Source organism: Syngnathoides biaculeatus, chromosome 6, assembly GCF_019802595.1.
Source record: "Syngnathoides biaculeatus isolate LvHL_M chromosome 6, ASM1980259v1, whole genome shotgun sequence".
NCBI classification, from domain to species: domain Eukaryota; kingdom Metazoa; phylum Chordata; class Actinopteri; order Syngnathiformes; family Syngnathidae; genus Syngnathoides; species Syngnathoides biaculeatus.
This window is the reverse complement of record NC_084645.1, coordinates 31,604,562-31,619,030: the sequence shown is the minus strand read 5'-3', so window position 1 is coordinate 31,619,030 and position 14,469 is coordinate 31,604,562. Positions and strand designations below refer to the sequence as shown.

At 39.7% G+C, this 14,469-nt stretch overlaps 2 protein-coding genes across 5 annotated transcripts; one reads left to right on the top strand and one right to left on the bottom strand.

Moving 5' to 3' along the window:
* Positions 1-1,178: 1,178 nt before the first annotated feature.
* bcap29 (B cell receptor associated protein 29) lies at positions 1,179-9,991 on the bottom strand. Of its 4 annotated transcripts, none has more exons than XM_061823139.1 (8): positions 9,553-9,991; positions 8,326-8,430; positions 6,575-6,675; positions 5,808-5,955; positions 3,863-3,998; positions 3,683-3,779; positions 1,819-1,937; positions 1,179-1,739 (listed from the first exon to the last, which is right to left on the bottom strand). In XM_061823139.1, the coding sequence occupies exons 2-8, from the start codon at positions 8,415-8,417 to the stop codon at positions 1,704-1,706; spliced, it is 729 nt and encodes a 242-aa protein (XP_061679123.1). In that variant the 5' UTR covers positions 8,418-8,430; positions 9,553-9,991; the 3' UTR covers positions 1,179-1,703. The 4 variants fall into 4 exon arrangements, with proteins under 4 accessions (XP_061679123.1, XP_061679124.1, XP_061679122.1 ...); XM_061823140.1 differs by lacking the exon at positions 9,553-9,991 and adding an exon at positions 9,043-9,546; XM_061823138.1 differs by lacking the exon at positions 9,553-9,991 and adding an exon at positions 9,359-9,546.
* A 59-nt stretch (positions 9,992-10,050) lies between these two features.
* On the top strand, positions 10,051-14,362 carry gtf3c6 (general transcription factor IIIC, polypeptide 6, alpha). The gene is made up of 6 exons (XM_061823142.1): positions 10,051-10,206; positions 10,505-10,585; positions 10,688-10,751; positions 11,307-11,351; positions 11,438-11,545; positions 13,371-14,362. Exons 1-6 carry the CDS (start codon positions 10,081-10,083, stop codon positions 13,460-13,462), a joined length of 516 nt encoding a protein of 171 aa, XP_061679126.1. The 5' UTR covers positions 10,051-10,080; the 3' UTR covers positions 13,463-14,362.
* The last annotated feature ends 107 nt before the right edge of the window (positions 14,363-14,469 follow it).

Here is a 14,469-nt window from a genome sequence, read left to right as displayed (position 1 = left end):
GGCTTTGCGGACGGGGGCGGCTCTGAAGAACCCAGCCGAGAATGCCTCACTCAGTCGCGTGCGCGCTTAAAGCGCCCCGGCTCGACTGTGTTGCTCAGTACTGCGGCATCTGTGAACACCCCCCTAAAGCATGACGGCTCGTCTCTCTCATAAGCCACATTGGCAGGCTCATCCGCGATGGCTCATCTCGGCCGCAAAAGTGGATCGGACGGGGATGCGGTTCGGCCGTGATCGGATATCATCTGAATATGGCTCGAAACAATGGCTTAATATTGCCCCGAGGGCTCGAAAGAATAGTGTAATATTGTCCCGGTAATTTCACTCGGTTGTGATGTGTTCTTTTCGAAAAGAGCTTCGTATCAGAAAGGACGTGTTTTCGAATGTCCGGGTGACGTCACGGACGGAGGATGCAGCCAATATGGCGACCACTTTGATATCGTAGATTGACACTTCTGCAACTTTGCGCATGGATGACGCGCTCTCCGCTCACATTTATTTATTCGTATAGACATTGAAGTGAAAAATGTTATATGTATTTTTCACTACAATATCTATTTTAGAATGTTTATAGGGATGACAATTGGGCTTTAAGGACCAGGGAGCCGTTGTTTTTTTTCCCCCAGATCTTTCCTGCTGTGAAGGCAAAAACAACATTTCCCACACACCACCTGAGGCGTCTGTCGTGAGTGGTGAAACATTTCCTGGAGAGAGACTAGCTAGCCGCCATTTCCACTCTCTCAATTACACTATATTTTATTTTGTTTGTAACATACTTTAAGAAACAAGTTATTTGTTCTAAATGTTAAACGTACATGTATTACTGTGGGCTAAGTGTTTTTAATTGTTTGTAGTTTGACACTGCATAATAAAGGTTTCAATCTGTAGTTTTAATGGCTCAATTTCCATGGAGGATGGCTACATTGATTTTATGGTGGATTGTCACGTCGATGCAATTTACGAATACAATGTAAAAGGAATGTTGTTTCAGCGTTGTAAGACAACGTTGATTCTAGGTTAGATTGTGACGTCGTCGCAATTTACAAATACAATGTTAAAACAACAAATTTTCGACGTTGGACCTGGATGTTGTTTCGACGTAAAATCCACGTCTTGTGCCAGCTGGGACTACAATACCTTGACTTTCAAGTTTAATTAGTTCCATGACCAAGCTGGTAAAATGGTATACATTCTTTTTTTTAATTATTTAAAAAAACAGCACTGCATATGAAAACATAACCAGTACAATGAAATAACTGGTTCTGCGTACTGTAATTACTATGGGAATACTATAGTGTTCACGTGTTGCACGTCTGCCTTGAAGTAGTGTGCGCTAGTGAGTGATGTCATGAGGCGCAGTCGGGTTGCTGGGTGTGAGGGATGAGTTAGTTGCTTCCTACGGCAGGTCCTTGTGAGTGTTTCTGATTTTGCATTTGTGTGTTTGACTGTTTGTCTTGTTCTGCAAATGGCTATACAGTACCTTAATAAATTTTCCATTCTTTTTCTCTTCACTTGAGCAGCAATATATCTGAGTCTTACTTGTAGCTCACATTTTAGTTCGCAACACAGCAACAAAAAAAAAAAAAAATCAACAAAGTGGTAGCTTGTAACTCAAAATATAAGTTACCACTCTATCTATATGTAAACAATAAAAAACACATATGTCCACTTCCACTTAAAGAACTTGCAGTATCCTTCTGCATGTATCATTGGATTTTTTTGTCTGTAGCACTCTGAAGATTCTGTTGGTTAAAAAAATATATATCTGATCAATTAATCAACAAACACGTCATCTTCATGCATGCATCCATGTTTAGTTACCTGGAGCTGATGATGCTCGGTCAGTAGTCGTTCGTATTCTTGGGCCAGACCTTTGGCTTGCCTGCTCATGGCCTCCACCTCCGCGTGGGACTTGTGCACAGCTGCACACACAAGCAGGACTTCAAATGAGTTGCTTTGGGGTGCTCAATCATCCACCGCGGCAAATGCAGCTTTTATACAGCTTTTTATCATGATTATAGAAGAAAAGTGCTGTGGTGTGAAATATCCAAGCATAAATACCTCATTACTGTACTGAAATAGTCTTCACCTATCTGTACTTGTATTGTTTACTTTATATTAATTATCCCCCAACATTTGAAGCCAGATATTAACAACAACAATGTAACAGATAAGCAGCACAGTGGCCATATGGTTAGAACATCTGAGTCAAAGTTCCAAGGACCCGGGCTCTGGCCCCGCCTGTGTGGAGTTTGTGTTTTCTGCCTGTGCCTGAGTGGGTTTTCTACGGGTACTCTAGTTTCCTCGCATAACCTAAAAACAGACGTGTTAGACTAAAGACTTTAAATTGCCTGTAAGCATGAATGTGAGTGTGAATGGGTTGTGTATTTCTATGTGCCCTGATATTGGCTGGCGACTCGTTCAGGGTGTTCCCCGACAGATAACTAAGATATTGTCCATCTGCGGCCTATGGAAGTAAATTAGTGCCACCCGGATTTGAATTTGAAATCCCACAGAAACCAGGATTTGAATATGAAATGTTTCAAGTGATCACATTTTCAATAGTTGCTACAATTTACTGTCTGAAATTCAGCGTCTGTGCCACCAAGAAAGGTTACTTCAGGTCAGAACCAAACTGCCAGCCAATCCAGAAACATTTTCTTACTATGTGATGTCACGTGACTAAGAAAGCGTAACTGTGATTGGCTGGGTGTTCGGTTCTGACCTGAAGTAACCTAGCCTGGTGGCACAGACGAATTTTAGGCAGTGAATTGTAGCCGGTTGAATTTCAGACACCGAATTGTAGCCAGTTGAATTTCAGACAGTGAATTGTAGCTACTATTGAAAATGTGTGATATTTCAAATTCAAATTCTGTTTTCTGTGGCATTTCAAATTCAAATCCTGGTGGCTCTAATTTACTTTCATAATGGCCTTATTTAAGTTACTTGTTGGAATCTGTCTGCTCCAAGAATGATTTGCAGCAAATGCATTGTGTCTTGTGCTGGCCTAAAAGCTATGACCAACTGGAGCTCAAGAAAAATTGGTCTAATCTGAAAACAAAAACAAAAAGCAAACTTGTTGCAGAGAGCTATTAAAAAAAAAAAGTACTCCTTTTTAGATTTTTTTTTGGCACCCAACATAGATTTACAAAGTTTCCACATACAAAATGGTGGGAAAGCATGAGAACAAGAAAAGTTTCTTCCTTGAGCTCTAGCCACTAGTTTAATCTGTAAACAAATATAGGGCAGCTCACCCTTTGGCTGACGGAGGTCATGTCAAGCAAATTGGTTTTGGCAGTTCTACAAACTCAATTGAATTGGCATTTTAAAATATGCCAGTAGATGTGTTTTAGAGGCAATTTTAAACAACAACAACAAAAAAACTCTTAATGTCTATAAAAGTGAGTCAAGACTATGCAACAATGAGAAAATTCAGGTCCCAGGGTAACAGCAGTTAAGAACCACTAGTATAGATTATACTTCTCGGTTAAAAATTCATTTTTACTTTTCGATTTTGTACTTTTCGTAGTCTGTACTTTTTACTTTATGAGTAAAGGAGTTGATTCAGGACTGTACTACTTTTATGAGTCTTTTTTTTTTTTACATAAGTATCTGTACTTCTTCTGAAAACAGTGGAAGTACTTTTGTCACTTCTGGAAAAGTTGCCAAGGTATAGGCTACTTACCTTCTTCTGCCATCTTCAGCTGACTGGACAGGCTTTCAACTTCAAGCTTCAGCTGCTGATTATTTTCTGAAATGACTTTTTCCTCATCTAAGAGAGTCTAGGGATAGGGGAAATGATTCTATTCACCACAGTCACATTTTGCATTATAGGGTATGTCGTGAAGCTTTGATTTGTTCTGACTTGTTTGAGTACACGATTGTGCTCTTGATGCTGTTTGACAGCTTTGGCAGCGTTCTCCATCTGCGCCTGAAGACCAGCATTGTTCTCCACCCAGCCAGCCACCTGGTTGAGCAAGATGATTACCCGCCGTATGACACTGTAATATTAAATATACAAAGATGGCAAGTAACGAAAAACTGCATATTAGGAACCCAAGGCCAAACAGCTATACAGTGAACCCTTATGTCACAGTTCATTCTTTTTCCACCAGCAGCTACTGTATATGCCTGATTTTAACTCTACTATACTGAATCTTCAGTTGAGTTAATTGGGTATTAACTGACAACCGTCATCCATCCATTTTCAGAGCTGCTAATCCTCATGAGTGTCGCGGGAGTACTGGAGTCTTTCCCAGCTATATTCGGGGTTTGACCCACATCAATTTCTTGGTAAGTGTCCTGTAGAGCTCTGGAGTACCGTTTTGAGACCTGGAGGGCACTTCTGTGCCTTCTCTCGCTTCCCCTCCCCACCACCATGCGACCCAACCCCCAGCTACAAAAACCTCTCTTATCTTCGTTCAGCTTAACATCTCAACCCCTGAGAAACTCGCTGGGCACTATCCCTGAATAGGTTCAACTTCACTTTCCAACCGTCCTGGTTCCCGAAACACCAAGACTGATGCCCTTTCCCGTATCATGGCCCTGCAGTTCAGCAGAACTCTAACCCATTCTTCCATCCAACTGTTTTCGTGGGAGCTGTCCCATGGGAGATGGAGCAAGCGGTCAAGGTGGCTCCAAAGAACCAACCTGATCCCAAGACTGACTCCCCTGACTGCCTGTTCATACCAGATTCTGCACATTCAGAAATCCTACAGTGGGCCCACAAATCAATGAAACTATCCATCCATTTTCTTAGCCGCTTATCCTCACAAGGGTTGCGGGGAGTGCTGGAGCCTATACCTGCTGACAACAGGCAGGAGGTAGCATACAGCCTGAACTGGGTGCCAGCCAATTGCAGGGCACATTGAGACAAACAAGACGCACTCACAAGACGCACTCACAATCACACCTAGGGTCACTTTAGAGTATCCAATTAATGTTGGATGTTTTTGGGATGCGGGAGGAAACCTGCGTGCCCGGAGGAAACCCACTCAGGCACGGGGAGAACATGCAAACTCCACACAGGCAGGTCCGGGCGGGATTGAACCCGGGACCTCAGAACTGTGAGGCCAATGCTTTCCAGCTAAACCACCGTGCAGCCCAATTAAACTACAGTGTGTAAAATGTGTTTCTGATAATTTCACTATATAGCAGATTATCATATTATTGTTGAGGTTTTAGTCACTGACGGTGTAGTGCTACACACACGCGACTTTGGTGCAGGCAGCATGGGATGAATTCCAGCTCAGTGATGGTGTCGATACGTGCCTGACTGGCGACCAGTTCAGGGTCCGCCTTTCGCCCAAAGTTAGCTGGGATAGGCTCGAGTACTCCCGCAACCCTTTTGAGGATGAGCGGCTTAGAAAATGGATAGATGTTGACTTCTTAAACGTACCCCCCGTGATAAACAGGAGTTCACTGTATATAGGTGCAGTATATGTATATTAGTTTGCCAGCCAGCTAATGTGACATCCATGCTAAAGAGCCCAAAGGTGGGTTACATGCGACCCACTGTGTTTTTTAACCTGGCCCTCCAAACATTTGCAACATTTCTTCCATTCATGTTCAAAACCTTTTATAATTTAAATGCTACCTCTCTGATAGTGTCAGTCAAAATTTTATCTTGGTAAAGCCAGATGTTTTGTATTTGTACTTCATTGTTGTATTTGTGCTCAGAACCGTCCTCAGCACTGCAGACGTTTTTTTTTTCTGCATGTATTCTTCATGTTTTATCAGAAGATGGACACTCGCGGTAGCTGCTTTGCAAACTTAGATCAACTTTACATTTGAAAGGAAATAAGACTGACAGCCACAGGAAAAGCGAGAAGCCCGAGATGTAGAGGTTCCGCTGAGCTCTGAAGAGCCTCATGTGAAGGTGATCGGAGAGATTGGAGTTTGCGGTAGCTTCTCGCATAGGCTCGGGGCTCGAGTACTTGTGCACCTCGCGGGTAGCATCTGATGGAGGAAGATGTGGGAAAAGTATTCACGCTGTGTTCTTAAGTAGAGGGACATATACTATGGTGAAATTATAAGTACAGAGTCAACTGCAGAAAGAAACTGCACAATACTTTCTCTCTTTCATTAACTTCCATGTACGCATGCAAAAAAAAATGGACATGTAATCAAAATAATATATTCCCATATAGATTTAGTAATGTCATAAATAGCTAATGATAAAAAAAAACATTGGTATGTGGTCATGGTATGCGTTCTTTCTTCATTTTCATTTTTTCATTTTTAAATGCCAGTAAATGGTCGTTTTTAGGCTGGGACAAAAAAACTTTTTTGCCACAAATCATAGCCAATAATATAATTTTTTTTAAAGGTGTCTTTTAAACAAATTGTTATTTGTGGGGGTTACATTGAAAAAGTCGCATGACTATTTTGACAAAAGTACGGACTGTTCTCACTAAAAGTAAAAAGTCATCAGAAAAACAAATTCTCAAATGAAGTCCACGTTTATGAAAAATCCACTTCAATACAGTAATGATAAATGAATTACTCTTATTATTTTTACACTGGTGGGCATTTCCCACGGGTAGTTATTAAAACAAAAGCAGGGAGGGTAGCTCACCAAGGAAAAGAACAACGAGAACCATGATCATGGTGAAGAAGCACTTGTTCCAGTAAGGTGATAACCACTTCCATATTCTCCAATTGAAAACCGAACGCCATCTGCAAAGATTGAAAAACTGTTTTTAATGCACTAAAGAGTGTTTCCCAAACTTTGTTAAGTCGATCCACTATGGCACATCCAGTGGTTGCTTGACTTAATTTGTTCCATGACCAGGCTTATAACTCAAATTATTTGTGTCATTTTCCCTCCTGAAATGAATTGAAATAACTATTATTTCAATTTTTTATTTAAATATTATTATACTCCAGACTCCAAAATCTCTTCACCATTTTTGTGTTTTTGATGAAGCAAGAAAACATTGTTTTGTCTAAAAATTAATTAACATCTTTGCAAGCGCTCTCATTTTGTATTGTTTTTTATTCTTTGTCCTGTTTGACAAATGGTGAAAGTACATGAATGACTATAGCTATTGTTGCCTGCATCTGAGTTTTTTTTTTTTTTAACCTTCTCAAGCTCAGGAACTGGAAATTTTGAGTGAGGGCAAGGTTGTGTTGTGTTTCCATGGCTCCGTGTTGCAGTTCCGCTCAACGCCAGCAAGTGTCGCCTTGCGTACATGTTTGGCTGGTAAGCAAATACAGGGAGTCCTCGCTCGACGACTGAGATCCGTTCCTACAGCAGCGACTTAATTCGAACTTCGACTTAAGTCAGATTCCACCATTAAAGTCAGAATTTACATCAAAATACTTTGTATAAAAAACAAATACTGTACACTGAAATGAACAAGATGATGTACTTAGCATTACTGCAGAGAGGTGGATGGAGAAGAAGGGGAGGCTGTGCTTAGCTATTGCGAAGGAACCTGGTCCCCAATCCTCTGCATCTCGACAAGTATCAAAGAACCTTGTTTTGTGATCATTGTATCCGACATGGGAACGAAACCCTTCACATGCGGTAAAAAAACAGGTTTTGTCTTTAATAATTGTCACTACGGTCGACCAACTGAAGCCCTGGTGTGTTGGTGTCTCTCCTTTCTCCAATCTTTTTATGATCTTGAGCTTTGTTTTCATGGTAATGCATTTTCTTTTGGCTGCAGCAGCATTGCTAAAAGACACTCCTTTCTTCTTTGGGGCGATATTGTCTAAACTGCAGGGCGAAAAATGCGAAGATACTCCTGGCGCACAAACACGGACAAGCATTAGCCAGACAAAATGGTGGACGGGGGACGGGCGCTGTAAAGTCGAAACGTCTTAGGTCGAGACTGTCTTAACCTGATGACTCCCTGTACAGCAATGTAGTTCACCACTGTACAATGTTGTTTATTGTAATTGCATTGCATTGATCTGATGACTGAATGAATAATCTGTCCCAGCCTGGTTTCCTGGAGAGAGGGCAGAATGCAGTTTATCAAACTGTGGGGGAATCACTGTGACACCTCTGGTTGCAGGGAGCATGTCTGCTCCAGCTTAGATACTGAAATAATGACGATCTAGACTGTTTGTACATACATTTACTTAGTTGACCACAAAGCCATTATTTTATTGTATGAATGGCAACATGTGGGACACAGGTTAAATGTATGTCTTGACTGAAGCTAAACTGGACTTGCCTGGCTAAAACAATAAAAGTCTCGACTTCCACTTGGTATTCATGCGAATTCAACATGGAGGATACAACCTCAACTGATCGTCACTGCACTACAATTAATTTTACCTCAGACATTTACTTTTTCACTCCACTGTATACTGTACCTCTGTGCTGATATCAATGGGACGCACAGGATGAGGTTGACGGCTATCTCTGCATAGAGAAAGAAGGCCACTACTGTCCACTGAAGAGTCATCCTGGTCTCTTTCCTGTCAGGATCACAGGTTAGAAGGGGCGGTAGGTGAATGGTGAGGAATAAAGTAGACAGACTATGTTGTACCTTAAAGGGAATATATTTGGGAAATTTGACATTTTGTTCTCTTGTAAACAAATGGGTGGGTTTCCGGAGTGTCTACTCGTGCATTAAGTGTCATTTTTTCTACCTACGGTGGGATCACTTAGACTGGGAAGTGATCCAAAACCAGTTTCAAGTGAGGCCCAGATTACTCTAGACTACTGTGAACAACAGTAAGATTCTGGGGAGGCACTATCACACAACACACACAACCTGCATTTTCATATGACCTGAATAAATGCTGTGTTAGTCCTGCAGTTCAGCATTGAAAGCAATAAATTTGCTTGGAAACTGAAGACTAAACTGTCTGTAGGTGTGGATGTGAACGTGAAAGGTTTTCTTTTTGGGTCATGAATCTGACTGGTGAGCAGTTCAGTTGATGTTCCTCGATTCAATCAACGAGCAAGATATTTTCACTTTCATTTTAATTGCAGATTATACTTCTTCAAACATCTTCAAACATCAAGATCATGACACATTTTAGGGAAGCATAGGACTATCTTTTGTAAGTAAACAACCTTACTACCTTGTTCTCCTTGCCAAACACGCTACTCTATGATCCAAGCTTTTAGCTTTGCTTTTTCTTTTTATAACTTTGATCCTTATAAAATTCTTGAAATTCAGGTCTTTTGTATCCTTGCTTTACAGCTCATGTACAACAAGAACATCTTGGAAATTGAATTTGATTCAATGTGACATCATCTGAAATAAATACAAATCAAATATAAATCAAAAGTCCTCATACTCGTTTTTTCAGAGGTAGGATTTCTAATACTGCTTTATTTAGCTATCATTAGATAATGCATGTGTACCAAATAAATTGTCCAATGAGTGTATATTACCTTCATGTTACATAGCTGTTGTCATAGATGGCAAGAAGTAGCAGGAATTTACAGCCTTTTTCTATTTTTAGGCTTTGTTTCACCCGCCCACCAGTGTTGAATGTCATTATTCCATTCAAAATCCAGTAGAGAGCTATATACATGGATGAAACAAAGCAAAGTACTGTATATGTAATATGAAAGGTTTGACTTACCAAAAGTTGTGTGATCACAGCACGTCCAGAAAATTCCGTGGACACACACATACACACACCTCACCCTAACAGCTGCGGGTGCTACACAACAGTCTCATGTGTCAATCACTTGACAAGCGCAAAGCAGTTCCCTCTTTGTTAATAAATGCCATAAAATATACACGTACAAATAGGGATGGTAGTTAGAATAGTGATCATCATCATCAATCCAACAGATTGGAACTATATCGCACTTTTAATACATAATTTAATTTAATGCAACTCACGGACCTTAATTCACAGAGGATAAAAACAGAAAATTAAAATCATCAAGACAGGCAAATCACAATATAATTAAATCAAAATAATCAATATTTCAGGCGAAGAGAAAATGCTCATCTGCAACCTCGATCACAGTGTTGTTTCCCAGTCTGTTCTTTTCGATCATCAGAATAGGACGTTTTTCCCATTGCAAAAGTCTTCCCTTCGACGTTATAACTGCAAAACGGGAAACAGTGACATCTAGCGATAAAAAGCCGCAACTACACAATGACAGCCCGCAGTGTTTTCTCGGACACCGTAGTATTCGCGGAAGTAACGGAGCCAAAGTTTTTACCCCAGACGGCGGGTGGATGCAACGGGACAATAAACATGGATGACGAATGGGAAGAAGAGGTATACAGTATGTGCTATTACCGATGTAGATACCTGCTTTTAGACTAGTGAAACACTTGTGTTGTGTGGCGAGGCAATGTAGTGTTTGGGGGGGTTTAATACGACGCGGTTTCACGTGGGAGCTGTGCATGCTGCACATTTTCAAAACAATAAATGTACTTATTTATTTTAATGTTTATGATTTTCGTTTTTGTATGAAGTACATCTTTAGCGTAGGTTTACTTGTAATGCTGTCTGAATTCGTTTTAAAAACAAAAGGACAATTTGATTGATCATTATCCGTATGTTATGTATCAAGGAGCAGCTTGTTGTCGTCGAGCTCTCTGGAATCATAAATAATGACGGCGTGTTCAAGTCTCACGGCACCTGCAAAATACTGGTCAGTTTTTACTTAAAAATAACGTTGTTTTATTTATTTGAAAATAGCCATCACCCAATCTCTATGATTCTTAAAAACAAAATATTTCCATTTATCTACAAGGATATCGACAGTGAGCAGCCAATGATGCAAGTGGGCCAGTATGTGTTTGCGGGAGAATATGAAGGTACGATTAATCAACACAGTTGTGGGAAACCAATAGATGTCTCTAACACAGGTAATACCAGAAAAAAAAGTATTTTACAGACGAAATAGCTTGTGAATTGTATTACTTCTTTTCAAAGGGTAAGGTAAACAATGCATCAAATGGACCAGAACAAAATAAAATAAATAAACATCACTAGGGAAGAGCCAAATAAATCAAGATGCATAAAAAACAAAGGTGAAACACAATGGTAGTCTTTTGTTTAGGTTTTCATGCTTTCATAGGTACGGCCTTGTTGTAGTAAGTTATAGGGGAGTCACCTCCATGGAATCAAATTAAACAGAAGTGTTACTTTCCCACTTCCCACTGAAGCCAGAGACATTACATAAATGAATTACACAAAAAAGATCAAATAAAAGGATGCTATCACACTCTGTCATGACAGAATCTTCATTGAAACAAAACTGTTCCTCCTGCACCTTTTTTATCATATAAAATAAACATACAGTGAAGATATAATAACAAATCCTAATGCTTTTTCTTTACTAATACTACTGATCATTTCCACTTCCAAAGATACCCTCGGAACATGTGTTCTCTTTGAGGAGGAGCCAGGCAAAGGTAAAGTCTCCACACTACCCAACTTCTCTGAAGGGTTCCTACTTTTGTCGCAGTCATACTTGACTTTTGTGTTTGTGCGGCTACAGGAATAGAAGGCAGCGGATCTGAGCTGAAATACAAGTGTCACACAGTGAAGAAACTCATGATGCAGCGGATTTTCCTCAGTGAGAAGAAGGAAAAGGAAAGTGACGCAGGCAAGAGTTAAAATTGCTGTGTGGTACAAAATCAAAATCAATGTATTCTATCTAAACCAGAGACACCCAACCACTGTGGTGTGTCATTATCCTATTTCACCTAAGTGGTCTTAAAATTAATAGTTATTTACTACTGTTTTAGGTATCTCTGTTCATCTAGTTGTGTCATTACTGTATAATGACAAGTACAACAATAAACGGCTCTTGCACTTGATGGCGGAAGGTACAATTAACCTAAAGTTATACGTCATACAGTCATTACACTGACTACTATTAGTGCTGTGGTGCCTTGACATACGAGTGTTTTTTTCCCTTAGATCTGAGTCCAGTCTTGGTTTCTTCTTTCGGCTTGTCCCTTTCGGGGTCGCCACAGCGTGTCATCTCAGATGAACGCACATATGTTTGGCACAATTTTTACGCCGGATGCCCTTCCTGACGCAACCCTTCTCAGGGAGTGGAGGCCCCAGTGGGATACGAACCCACAACCCCTGGTTTATCAAACCAGTGCTCTAACCACTGAGCTACAGGGCCTCTATCTGAGTCCAGTCTTGGATGATTGTTATTTTTTGCTTTGACTTGCTAGCAATAATTTGAGATAGGAACGCTAGATGGTGGGACTGAACTGCAGCAAGTTTGGCAGACAGTCCACAATTTTCCCCAAAACTCTTCTAGCTGTTTGATGTCACTCCCAGTTTACGTTTACTGTCAAACTAAACAGAAAACAAAGATGTTAAAACTCTGCTAGCTTAATGCTAATATGCAAAAAGGTTGATGCATCGAAAATTTATCCAAACTAATCGGGAGAAGCTTCATCATGCAATAATACAATGACCCAAAGGACACTGCCAACACAACAAAGGACTTCTTGGTGAAAAACTGGAAGGTTTTAGACTGGTCAAGTCAATCACCAGACCTCAACCCAATAGAGCATGCATTTTACCTCCTGAAGAGGAGACTGAATGGAGAAACCCACAGAAGCAAACAAGAGCTGTAAGAGATTACAGTAAAGGCCTGGAAAAGCATTGCAAATGCAAAATTAATCCGTCCGGAGAAGACAATGACTCGCAGGCTTGATAGTGTTATTGCAAGGAAGGATTATGCTACTAAATAGGAAATGTTGTTCACATAAAGTTAATTAACTAATGTCTGTTCCAATACTTTTGCTCACTTGAAAAGTGGGTGGTTTCAAACAAAAGGTGGTCCCTCCTGAGTTTTTTTTTTGCACACATCTAGATGTAAATACCATGAAATGAAAGCTGGAATTCAAAAATTTTGTCCCATATTCGTCGTTTGAGCTGAAATCCAAATGGCTTCAGTATGCAAGAAAAATAAAGGATTTGATCTTGCCGTTCCAATACTTTTGGAGGAGACTGCATGTTATATGTAGATTATATGCATATATCTATAGGATACACATGTGGAAAATATGTATTTTGTAAATAACTTCACAAAACGGGAAAAAGAAAAGGAAAAACACTTAAAATGTGTTGTTTATGCTTAAACATATAGTAGATGTAACTTTATATTTTATATCTGAGAAGGTGAAAGGGTGTATATATATGAATTTTTATGTAGGTATGTGTATATGTATAGACGATATATTCAAATTTCTTCATTGGTAAAAATATGTACGTGACATGTTATTACGGTGTAATATTTTGTTCATGTGGTTTTGAGATTTATGGAATAACTGGCCAAAATCCAGTCCATATTGTTGAATATTTTTTTATGTTTGTTTCACAGATAAATGATTCACAATGAAAAACACTGTCATCATATCAATTACACTATAACAGTACAATTTTGGGCGGGGGGTTCTCATTAGGGACAGGTGGTGAAAGTAATAAGCAGGAGCAGACTGTCTGCCAGTCAGGTGAAGAAACAAAACAGGTGGACGAAGACTTGCCAGTGGGATAAGACGTCGACGATCTTCCACGTGAAGAAACAAGTTTCGTTGTTGTGGAACTTAAGAAATTTGTTTAAAATATGCAGTCAGTATTTTGTAAATTTGGATGTAAGTCATGCACAGTATGGCCTATCATTTTTGTTGTTGTTGTTGGTTTATTGTATTCCTGCTCAACTGAGAGGTGTGTAACTCTCGACACATTGTCTGTAAGCAGGTGAGGCGATCAATGACGAGAAAAATGTCATCACTCAGTCTTCATAGAAATGGAGCAGAGTAATGAATCTGAGGTGTTATTATTAGTGGCCAAATATTTTTACACATTCCAGTACAATAATAAGTCTCTTTAGAGGTATTTCCTCAATTTTCTACTACCGCCCCACCATCGGATGTCGATAATTTTCTCATGCTTCACACTGCTCTACAATCCACAGTGTGTGTAAAAATGATGACATGAAACTGAATACATTTTTTACATGGTTTTATTGTCCATAAGATGTTATTTTATAAAACGAGGCATGTATATTCTATTTTCATATTCATATAGAACATCTTGCTTCGTCTCTGTCCTAGGCTGCACCTTGGAACGTGTGCACCAGAGTTGCTCTTAAAAAAAGTATTTGATTGCGAGTTTTTCACCACTCAGTGACATGCCCGCAGCGCCTAGAAAACTCAAACAGTGTCTAAAATTTTTTAACATTTTGAGCCAGATTTCACATATTTTGTGATCCATTAATCAATTGTCTGTCTTGTCACGATTACTTTTTTCTGTGGTGTCGGGATTTAAAAGGCATTTATTTTGTGGCGCTTCAATGAAGGCTACAACACTGGGTAGTTGCACAGTAGCTATTTGCACTTTTATTGTGTGTGTGTGAAAGCTTTCAGAAATCTGAAATAAATTTGTTGGACAGTCACAGCTTGACCAAAATGTATTTATACTTTATACATTAATTTTCTATACAGCTTGGGATAATGTCTTTTTTATGCACTGTGTACATTCGGGTACATAAGGCTTGAGAGC

Excerpts from the sequence above, each read along its gene's own strand:
- bcap29 (XM_061823139.1), bottom strand. The coding sequence starts at position 8,417 with ATGACTCTTCAGTGGACAGTAGTGGCCTTCTTTCTCTATGCAGAGATA. Across the intron at positions 6,676-8,325 it reads CCATTGATATCAGCACAGAG|ATGGCGTTCGGTTTTCAATT; the intron begins GTACAGTATACA and ends CAATCTTTGCAG. Across the intron at positions 3,780-3,862 it reads ACAATCGTGTACTCAAACAA|ACTCTCTTAGATGAGGAAAA; the intron begins GTCAGAACAAAT and ends CCCTATCCCTAG.
- gtf3c6 (XM_061823142.1), top strand. The coding sequence starts at position 10,081 with ATGACAGCCCGCAGTGTTTTCTCGGACACCGTAGTATTCGCGGAAGTA. Across the intron at positions 10,752-11,306 it reads GTTTGCGGGAGAATATGAAG|ATACCCTCGGAACATGTGTT; the intron begins GTACGATTAATC and ends CCACTTCCAAAG. Across the intron at positions 11,546-13,370 it reads GGAAAAGGAAAGTGACGCAG|GGACAGGTGGTGAAAGTAAT; the intron begins GCAAGAGTTAAA and ends GGTTCTCATTAG.